At 52.4% G+C, this 10,890-nt stretch overlaps 1 protein-coding gene and 1 long non-coding RNA gene across 3 annotated transcripts; one reads left to right on the top strand and one right to left on the bottom strand.

Annotated features, from left to right (window-relative positions):
• Nucleotides 1-1,037: 1,037 nt before the first annotated feature.
• On the bottom strand, nucleotides 1,038-6,821 carry Treml2 (triggering receptor expressed on myeloid cells-like 2). 2 transcript variants are annotated; one of them, XM_013019264.1, is made up of 5 exons: nucleotides 6,593-6,821; nucleotides 4,172-4,495; nucleotides 2,670-3,000; nucleotides 1,731-1,837; nucleotides 1,038-1,517 (listed from the first exon to the last, which is right to left on the bottom strand). In XM_013019264.1, the coding sequence occupies exons 1-5, from the start codon at nucleotides 6,645-6,647 to the stop codon at nucleotides 1,438-1,440; spliced, it is 897 nt and encodes a 298-aa protein (XP_012874718.1). In that variant the 5' UTR covers nucleotides 6,648-6,821; the 3' UTR covers nucleotides 1,038-1,437. The 2 variants fall into 2 exon arrangements, with proteins under 2 accessions (XP_012874718.1, XP_012874719.1); XM_013019265.1 differs by having other exon boundaries at nucleotides 2,730-3,000.
• LOC105987845 lies at nucleotides 1,750-4,898 on the top strand. The gene is made up of 3 exons (XR_001175177.1): nucleotides 1,750-1,821; nucleotides 4,095-4,161; nucleotides 4,775-4,898. It is a non-coding gene; the product is annotated as an uncharacterized LOC105987845 (long non-coding RNA).
• Nucleotides 6,822-10,890: the final 4,069 nt, after the last annotated feature.

Raw genomic sequence — 10,890 nt, 5'->3', positions numbered from 1 at the left:
ACTGGTCCTGGGGCTTGAACTCAGGGCCTCGATGCTGTCCCCGAGCTTCATTTTGCTCAAGGCTGGTGCTCTACCACTTGAGCCACAGCTCCACTCCCTGCTTTTTTTTTCGAGTAGCTAATTGGAAGAAAGAGCCTCACAGACTTCCATGCCTGGGTTGGCTTCAGATCTGGATCCTCAGATCTCAGCCTCCTGAGTAGCTAGGGTTATGTCGGCTTCAAACATCTACAGCCAGGCCAGGCCGGCCCCTCCCTCCTCACAGGAGGCCCTCACCAAAGGGGCCTCCATCCCAGGCCCCTGTGAGAGCCACAGGAGCTAGAGAAGAACATAGGAGCAGAATCACAGGCGCTTCCCTGGTTCATGTCGGTTTACTGTCTCCAGTAGAGGTAGACGTTACTGTCCCCTTTCACAAGAAAGGAAAAAACAAAGCTCGGATAGCGTGAATGGCCTGCTCCGGGTCACACAGCGACGGTGTCATCACTGGCCTCCGTTCCTAACTGCTTCTCCCGTGTTCTTTCCTCCCACAGGCTCCCTGCTGCGTGCCTGGCACAGGGTCCCCAGTGGAGGAGCAGTTTCCCCTCAGATCAGGCAAGATCCTCTAGTTACTCACCAGAGCGATGGTGTTTTTACATATCGTTTACTGACCAAAGACTGGTGTGGGTACATGTTTGTGTGTGTCTGTCTTCTGTCTGTCTGTGTCCTGGGACCAGTTCTGTCTAGACTCCAGTCAATATGTGTCTGCCCTCTGCTGGAAGTATGAAGAGGTGCAAGTGACTCCTCTCTGCTGGCCCCATGACTGCTTCCCCCCCCCCCAAAAAAAAAATCACGTCCCAGACACATCCCACTGACCATTGTGTCTGCTGTCCCACCAAGCGATCCCCGACCCAGAGCTGAGAGTAGGGATGTCACTCCTACCCCAGGGCCTGCCCAGTCCCTCTCTGGGGAGGAATCAGGCGGCAGCAGGCAGCAGTCCAGGCAGCAGAGACCAAGCAATGAGTTGAGAAGGCAGCAGGTACACTCCACAGACCACTGGGCCCCCTTCTTCCTGCCCCCTACCAGAGCCTCTTCCCAGGGAGTTGCACTTGCTTAGGTCCAGTCTTTATGATTCAGTATCTGCGGATGCACTGGCTGGCCAGGAGGGGGGTCTTGGACAGCTGTTGACCCTTCTATGGTTCCAGCTCTTGATCATTGTCTGAGCCCTTTGTCCATGGGATGTCAGATTCCTCCGGAGCTCGTGAGCCCTGACCCCTGTCCCCAAGTGTATTGAAAAGGTCAAAGGGAGAGAGGAAAGTTGAAGCCACCGCGGCCCTGGCCAGGGGAGAAAGCAGCTCTCGCTGCATTCCCTCCGCTCGGGCCATCTGTGGTTTTCACTCTTCTTTTGACCACCTGGGCCGGATGAGAGAGAAGTTTTTCACCCCGGCACTACGTGGTCTCAAACTAAGCAGACTTCCACAGGGGCTCTGGGGCTCGACACAAGTACACCCAGGGTCTGGGGTGCTCACTGCTCATCCTGTAGCCTACAAAGGACAGAAAGAAATCAAGAAGGGCTGTGCCCCCACGGACCCTGGGGTCACCCTGCCCTTCTTCTGGCTCAGCCTTGTTCTGGCCCAATCATCTCCTAGGAGATAAAGAGGAGCCATCCTGGCCTGGCCAGCCCGCTCCTCACTGGCTGGGGACACAGGCTAGGGTCCTCAGTAAAGGTGCCTGGAGCTCAAGATAGCACCACTTACTTCCCATGTGCCTCTTCCTCCAAAACCGATAGACCATGGCAAACATCACAGGTGCCGGAAGGAGGGTCAGGACTGCCACGAGCACGGTGAGGTAAGGCTCCTGTGGCCTGAAGAGGTGGGAGGGAGGGAGAGGGGTGAGCCCCAGGCTCCTCACCCCTCCCCCCAGCCTCGACTTCCTGCTAGCAGCATGAGAGGCTGGATCAGAAGCCTAACTACCTCCTCCATTGTGCCCCCAAACCTGTTCATCCGTGAGGATCAGCACGCTACAGACCCATTTGTGAAGGGATGGACCAAGGCCTCTCTTGCCTCTGCAGTGACAAAGCCCTCCCTCACCCCCACCCCCCACCCTGCTCGGGTTCTGTCTGCCAGAGAAGCAGCAGCTAGTGTCCACAGACCTGCCCTGGGGCCTGACTCACCCACATTCATTTCCTTCTCTCTCACTGGCGCCCTCTAATGCCAGCCACGGCAGGTGCCCCCTTACCAGTGATGAACAGGACTGGGTATAGAACTTTCCTGACTCTATCGCCTGACAGTGGGAGGCTGACCAGATCCAAGGCATTAAGAGTCCTGTGTTCGAGTCTTGCTGAACACAGGAGTCCTGTAAGCTGGCTTTAAGGATGACTTGTTGGCCTCCTTCCCTTTCCTATCGCTCTTCATCACCCTCTTTCCAGAGCCTCAGGCCAGACATCCATCCTTACCCCAGCATCTGTTCCAAACCAGTTACTCCACCTTCCTACCTTGCCTTTTCCATTGCTCTATTTAGACTCTCCACAACCCCAGCCCTGGGCCTCCACCCCGCTGCCTTCTTTTAGGGCCTTTCTGGCCTCCCCCCCCCCCATTCAGCAGAGGGGAGAAGGGAAAGGAAGGTCCAGTACTCAGGCTGTCCCTTGAGGCCCTCGGCCAGGGCCCCACTCCTGGGAGAGTGTCCCTGTCAGATACCTGACGGAGGGTAAGTGGTTGTGGTAGGTGCCCGTGGCGGGGAAGCCACTGTTGACATGCCTGGACTTGGTGGGCGTGGACGCTGGGCCGGCAGAGGAGGCTCTGGCCCGGCCGGGGGACTCCGTGGTCCAGCTGGGCCCCGAGGTAGTGACACTGTAGTCAGCCATGGAGTTTGGCCGGGCACTCTCGGAGGTAGTGGGGGACGAGGTGAGGAGTCCAGAGGTGAAATGGGCCTGGGAGCCGGAAGTGGACACGTGGCCCATGGTGACAAATCCACTGTCAAGGCCGTCGGCTGGATGTGTCAGGAGCGGGTCCCTCTCTGTTGTCAGGGCTGAAGGAGCAGAGCGGGAGGAGGGTAGACTGAGTCAGGGGTCTTGGTGGGTACCGGAGGGGAGGTCCAATTTCTAGAATCAATGTTGAACAAGAGCTATCCCTGACGCCCCATCATTTGTCTTTAGGGTCCAAAGATGAGGGCATGAAGGGAAGTTTCAAGGGTCCCCAGGCCCCTGGGGCTTATTAGACACATCCGGCTGCCCCTTGGGCTGGCCATCCCACCTCCCGCCACCCCCGGTCCTCAGGGAGCCTGGCACTCGGGCAGCGGGGGCGGGGGCAGTCCTAGGAGTCTCAGGAGGAGGGTCGAGGCTGCCCCGGCAGTTAGAGAGGCCGCTGTCCCTGGTACTGTGAAGGAGCAGCAAGCCCTCTTGAGGTGACCGCGAGGCGGTAGCTGAGCCTGAGCTTTTGTTCTGAGCCAGAGCAACTCTCATGTTCCACACAAGGGCTCCTCTGTCACTGAGGGCTGTTTTTGTTTTGTTTATTCGTCGGTCATGAGGCTTGAACTCTGGGCCTGGGCGCTGTCCCTGAGCTCTTCAGCTCAAGGCGAGCGCTCTACCACTGGAGCCACAGCGCCACTTCCAGTTTTCTGGTGGTTAATTGGAGATAAGAATCTCATGGACTTTCCTGCCCAGGCTGGCTTTGAACCACGATCCTCAGATCTCAGCTTCCTGAGCAGCTAGGATTACAAGTGTGAGCCACCAGTGCCAGGCCCTGTTTTTTTCTTTCTTTCTTTCTTTTGTTGGTCATGGGGTCTGAACTCTGGGCCTGGGCGCTGTCCCTCAGCTCTTCAGCTCAAAGCTAGTGCTCTGCCACTTGAGCCACAGCGCCACTCCCGGCTTTTTCTGCTTATGTAGTGCTGAGGAATCGAACCCAGGGCCTTATGCATGCAAGGCAAGCGCTCTACCACTGAGCCACCTTCCCAGCCCCCATTTTCTTAAGAGCACAAATGATTCCTGAAGTGACCTGTCCGCAGGTCATCCCCAGCCCTGATGCATCACTGCCCAGTGTCATTCAGTACCCGCCAGCTACATGCCCTGGGAGTGGATTTCATTTTCTTAGGGAGATGTCTGTGATGGATCATTCTCATTCTAGCTGCTGCTGCTGCCGCTGGCCCACAGAACAGGGAGATCAAACCCCCACCCATCCCAGTACCCCGCAGGTCAGCTCACCGGGAGACACTTCCAGCATGAAGCCTGTCATAGGGTAGAGGGTCCCGCGGGTGTTCCGCATGCACCAGTACCGGCCCGAGTCCTGGCGCCTGAGGTCCCTCATGGTGACAGTGACCACCTTGGCCTGGGCATCATCCTCCAGCAGGTAGTGGGGCCCCTGCACCCAGTTCCGGACAAAGCCGGGTTCACACTTCCTCTTCCTGACCTTGCACCACACTTTGTCCTCCACGCGGTTTTTGCGGTGGTTGTAGGAGCACTTCACAGACAGGGTGTCCCCTTCCTGGTGACGCACCCGCGTGTACAAGCTCTCCACAGACGAGTAACCTGCGGGAGGGACGAGGCCTGATCAGCAGCAGTAGAAGAGCGTGTCCTGAAACCCCAAGCTCCCGGCAAAGGCCGGGGGCATGGATCTCCTGGCCTGGAGCCACCATGGGAGGGGGGACTGCTGCTCTGACCCTGAGGAGCTCCCTTGGGTCTGCTAACAGCTAGCTTCCAGCCTGACGGGGAAGGGCAGCACAACGGAAGCCCTGGACGGAGCAGAGAGGAGACCCCTGCCACACGGGATTCCATCAGTCACGGTCCTTTTCTATGCCTGTCTCCAAGACAGATGAGAGAAGAGACAGACGCCCAGACACAGCCACATCATTAAGTTCGGGAATTGCAGGATTGAGGAAGAGAAGAAAACACAACATTTGAAAAAGTAAAGAGTAATTAGTTCCCAAATAGTTTACAGGAGTTGTCTTTCTTGGTCTTGCTGTGTGTGTGTGTGTGTGTGTGTGTGTGTGTATGTGTGTGTATGTGTATTCTGGATTCAAGTTAGGACTTGTGTGTGTGTGTGTGTGTGTGTGTGTATGTGTATTCCGGATTCAAGTTAGGACTTGTGTGTGTGTGTGTGTGTGTGTGTGTGTGTATTCCGGATTCAAGTTAGGACTTGTGTGTGTGTGTACCGGACTGAAGTTAGGACTTCACATTCTCACTTAGCTTTTTCACTCAAGGCTGGCCCTGTATCACTTGAATCTTATGTCCACTTCTGGCTTTTTGCGGGTTAATTGGAGATGAGTATCACAGACTTTTCTTCCCAGGCTGGCTTTGAACAAGGATCCTTAGATCTCAGTAACTAAGATTACAGGTGTAAGCCACCAGCACCTGGCATTGTGGGGGGGAAGGGTTGGGGATGGAACCCAGGACCTCAAGCATGCTAGTCAAGTGTTCCATCACTGAGCCATGTCCCCAGCCCCTAGTTATATTTGTATTTTAAATAATAGCAAGCTGCCTTAGTTCATTCCAGGGGAGATTTAAGTTTAAAACATTCCAGTTGCACAAAACCCAGACTAAGCATACCCCGTCTGACATACATACAAGCTCTCAAGGGGCCAAGGATTGGCTGGTGATTCACTTCATGGATAATATCTGGCTCTCTGTGCCTAGGCGTGAGAGAGGCCCTGTGAGCCAGCTATGGTGGCCCATCCTTAGAACCCAGCACTAAGGAGGCTAAGGCAAGAGCACAGAGCTTGCAGCTAGCGTGGGGTAGACATAGTGAGACCCCGGTTCCAGCTGAGCTACAGTATCAACAATCCGAAAAGAGACAGAAACAGAGAAACGAACACAGGGGGGGGAGGAAGCGAGAGAGAAGGGAAGAGGGAGGAGGGAAGGCCAGACGATGCCGTCTGGTGGGCAGCAGGGTGACTTGGGACAGAGGAAGGGCGAATGCTCTACTCAAAAACCCCACAACCCCAGACCTTCCGTCCCCGTTGGCTGTAAGAAAACTCACTGACCACTGTTTCTCCTCTCACAAACTAAGCAGGCAGGTCCAACGCAACTGGGGGATGGGTCACCCCAGGAGAGACACCCTGCGGGGGGGGATGGGGGTGCAGGGGCAGGGTGAGCGTGGGGAACCGTGCCCATGCCCACCTGCACCTTCGGCCCCTCTCCCTGGCTGTGAGGAGTAACAGGAAGTGGTAAGTGGTTGCCTTGGTAATCAGGGAGGCAGCCGTGGGAGAGCCCCCCCCCCTCCATGAGAGCCAGAGGCGTTCGGGGATTGGTCCCTTTCAGGATAGAGGGCAGGGACCGGAAGTGGCATCAGCATTCCGAGAAACACTGAGTTCAAAGCCCGCGCACACGATGCAAAGATCAAGGCCGGCATCCGTGAGAACTTTTTCTGCCGGGGCCTTCTTCGTAGGCCACTTGGATGAAAATCTGGTGCGCTGAGGAAGCCTAGCCAAACCAAGGAGCCAACACAGAAGGTTCCAGAGCTTGGCTTGGCTGGTGAGGCCTGGCCTAGCATTGCCTGGTACCAGATCCTAGAGGACGGAACATTCCCAGGGGTGTCAGCTAAGGTGACCCCACCGCCTCCTCCCCAGCCCACTGGGGCTGGGGGCCAGGCAAAGGTGGCCATCCCCCCCCCAGCCCTCCTCCCCTCACCTGATGTGACGTCCTGCAACCACCACAGCAGTGTAAGAATGAACGCGGGGGCCATGGCTCCATCCAGACAGGGGGTGTCACGGGCCCAGCAGGGGCCCAGGATACCTGGGGGATCCAAGATGTGGGCTCAGGCGCGGGCAGGATGCCACCTGGGCCTACCAGGCAGGGACGATGGGTTCGGGAAGTGAAGTTGCCCATTTAGGGAAGTGTGGGGACCCGCTGCTGCCAGCAGCCCCCAGCCTATCGGAGGGCAGCCGGGCAGAGTTTCCGCCCTCTTCCTCAGAACTTCAGGCAGGTGTGGCTGCTCCACCCAGTCAGGGGGGGGCCCCAGCAAGGGGGGCCCCCATCCCCAGAGTTCATGGGGCTTGAGGCTGCCTGCCTGCCCTTCTCTAAAACTTCTAGAACCTCTGCTACAAACTTGGCTGGAATCCAGAGAACCTCCTCCCCCTCCCCCCCCCCCCCCCCCCCCCCCCCGCCCCAGGACAAAGGTTCTTCTTGGGCTTAGACATTCCTTCAACAAGGAAGTCTGGAGAACTTCCTTCCTTCATTCTTTCCTTCCTTCCTTCCTACATGCATGCGTGCACTCATTCATCGTGGAATGCCTCCTTCCTGTCACCCGCTTCACGCCTGGCTGTTCACAGCTTCTCACACCTGCTCACTGCTACAAATAAGCTACTGCGCACGTGCACCTTATTTTTGTTATACAGGGGGCGGAGGGAGGAGGAAGATGCAAGTGACCAGACTTAGAGCATGAAAGGTTAAGTTTGTGAAGGGCTCCCAGTTCTCCCTCCGGGGCTGGGGCCTCTCTGCCTCTCGCTCCCCCTCCCCCTCTTTCTTTCTCTCTCTCTCTCTTTCTGTCTCTCTCTTCTCTTTTTCTCTCCTCTATCTTTTGTCTAATATCTCTCTCTTCTTTCTCCCCTCTCTTTCTCTCTCACACACTCACAATCTGCCTCTTTCCTCTTTGTCTCTGTCCCTCTCGCTGCCTCTCCTTCTCTCTTCTCTCCTGGCCCGGCAGCCCAGCAGGCTTCCCTTCCCCCACCCTGCTCAGAGCCCCTTCCTCCGCTCATCCTGTCCCCGTCAGCACACGGGCCTGTCCCCTCCACTTCCTCTCCTCTGCCCTATCTCTGCTCTCCAGTCACCCAACTCCAGTTGAAATGACCCAGCATTTGTCCCAAGACCGCACCCTTCACTCACTCCCTTAGGCCAAGTACCAGAAGGATGAGCGCCTGACTTCCAGAGCTGCATGGTAGGACCCATGGCAGAGGCTAAGTGGGCTTCTGACTCGCTCTCCTGCCCTTTAGAGCGGACTGGGGTGGGGGAGGAAGAGTCCTCCACCTTCCGTGGCCACACACTGTAAACTCCACACCCCAAAACAAAGAAGTTTTACCTCTGCAGAGCCTCAACTTTTTCATCTCTCAGCTCATGTACACATTGATGTTTCTGCGCATGCGTGTGCGTACACACACACACACACACACACACACACACACACACGTACATGCCATGCATGAGGTTCGTTGTAGGAATGAGACAACCGTTCTTATTTCAAACTCCTTAGATCATGGAAGCTGTGTTGTTCTTGTTGTTTACTGACCTTTCTCTCTTTCAGTGATTCTTCTGATACCAGAAAAGTCAGTCACCCGGATTCAAGTCCAATTCACAAATAATGATAGCAGTTTGGGGGAGAAAGGGAAGTCAAGGTTATGTTAATTTTGCCAAGCAAAATGGAGGACTGTACACTGTCAACGCAAAAGTACAGTCCCCCTCTCAGGTGAAGAAGGTGGGTTTTTCTAGAAAACCCCTGGAGCTGGGGATTCCAGCATCATTTCCTTTACATTTATTTTTCCCACTTACACAGTAATTGACATCTAGTAACTATTTCAACCACTTTGTTCAATGTTCACAGCATCCTTATTTATAACAGCAAAACCAGGGGACAATTCAGATGTCCTTCAGTTAGAGACTGGATAAACACACTGGTACCTGCACCAATGAAATACCACTCAGTCACTGTTTTTTGATGGTATGGGGGTGGGGGGTTCTTGTTTTTTTTTTTGTTGGCTAAGAACAATATCAGTCATCCTTTTTAATGGATAATTTTGGAGTTGGACAAACCTATAGAAACTTGGATGCATTACCATGATTGACATAGGAAGAGTTCCACTAACACCCCAAAAGTTTCTCCATGCTCCTGATATTTCATCCTCTACATCACTGATGATCATTGCTGTAGTAGACTTTGCCTATAAATTTTCCCTTGTACAGAATGAAAATTATATAATATATAGTATTTCATATTCTTTTTGATGAAATCCATTATGTAATTTTTGTGGATCATATTTCTGTCATATCAAAGAAATCTTTCCTTAACCAAAATTGGAAAGATTTTTAGCAGTTTTATGAAATGAAACTCAAATAATATAAATTGTCTCATTTAAAATGTCTAGTTGGGGGCAGGTGGCTCACAATTATAATCCTAGCTATTCAGGAGGCTGAGATCTGAGGATTGTACTTTAAAGCCAGCATAGGCTGGAAAGTTCATGAGATTCTTATCTCCAATTAATCACAGAAAAAGCCAGAAGTGGAGCTGTGGCTCAAGTGGTAGAATGCTAGTCTAGCATGAAAAAGCTCAGGGACCATGCCCAAGCCCTGAGTTCAAGCCCCAGGACCAGAACACACACATACACACACACGTTTGGTTTTGATCTCTGCTAAGACTTCCAGAATGATAGCTAACTAGAGTGAGTCAATAAACCTTTTCACCTTCCTTGCATTGCCTTTATCTGATTCCTGTTCACCATAAGGTGAACAAGCCTCCTCTTCCACCTGCCCGCCCCCCACCCAGTCTGCTTTGCCACAGATCAGAATCCACAGAGCTGAGGGCCATGGACTGAAACCAGAAGCTAAAAGAAGCCTTTCTCTCATTAATTTTGTTATGTCAAGCATTTTGTCATAGTGCTGTGACAGCTGACTAACAGAATGTTTAAGGTAGTCTTATTTGCAGTATGTAGAACTGAGGATAAAACATACTCAGCCTGGGTTCTGAATGGTGTATTGGGGGAGCAGGGTGCACTGGGTGAAGTAGGCTATACCACTGAAAAGCACTGTCTGAGAACATACCTCCAGCAACAGGGAGACAGTGGATGGAAAGGTGAGATGCATCATGCATTATTTTATGCTAGTTAAAAATAGTCACGCAAGCTACTTAGTCCTAGCTACTTAGGAGGCTGACATCTGAGGATCGTGGTTCAAAGCCAGCCCAGGCAGAAAAGTCCCTGTGAGACTCTTATCTCCAATTATCCATTCAAGAACAGGAAGTGGTGCTATAGCTCAAGTGGTAGAGCACTAGCCTTGAGCACAAAGAGGCTTAGGGACAGCGCCCAGGCCCCTGAGTTCAAGCCCCACAACTGACAAAAAAAAAATCTAAATCCCCAAGGATTAACAACCCAGTGAATAAGTGGATAAAATGAATGGAACAGGCAATTCAATTCTTGGAAGAAGTACAAATGGCCAATAAACACATGAAGAAATGTTTACTATTCCTGGCTATGAAGGAAATGTGAATCAAACAACATTGGGATTTCATCTCATTTGGGTAAAATGGTCATCATCAAGAACACAACTGATTGCTGATGAGGATATGAGGGGAAAGGAGCCCTCACACACCACTGGGATGCAAGTTAGTGCAGCCACTATGGAAAACGGTATGGAGATTCCTCAAAAAACTAAAATTAGATGACCATATGACCTAGTAATACCACTCTTGGTGTCTAACTAAAGGATTTTAAGTCAAGATACCAGAGACATTTGCAAGTTTATTACAGCACTATTTACAATAGCCAAGGTATAGAGAAGCAGGCTAGATGGCCTACAGCTGACAAAAAGATAAAGAACTATGTGCTACAAAGAATTAAGTAATGCAGATACACAGGGAACATTATTCAGCCATTAAAAAAAAAAAGAATTAAATCATGTCATTTGCAGGAAAACAGAGTGGAATGAGAGATCATCAGGTTAAACAAAACAAGACGTGTTCAGAGGCACAAAGACAGCATGTTTTCTTTCATATATGAAATCTAGTCCTAAGACATCCCACATACATGCATACATACATACATACATACATTCAGAGCATATGATTGTAACTGTGGGACTGTAGAAGGATGTGGGGGCTGGGAGAGAGGGTAGGAGTAATAGAAGGTGAGTGATGTGGAAATCCACTGAGTCTACTATGTATGATGACAGCATAAGGAAATGTGCTGGGAGTTGAGTCATTGAATAACAGAAGCATGGGGGGT

This window comes from Dipodomys ordii, unplaced genomic scaffold (assembly GCF_000151885.1).
Source record: "Dipodomys ordii isolate 6190 unplaced genomic scaffold, Dord_2.0 Scaffold44, whole genome shotgun sequence".
Taxonomy (NCBI): Eukaryota; Metazoa; Chordata; class Mammalia; order Rodentia; family Heteromyidae; genus Dipodomys; species Dipodomys ordii.
This window is presented reverse-complemented; position numbering and strand designations above follow the sequence as displayed.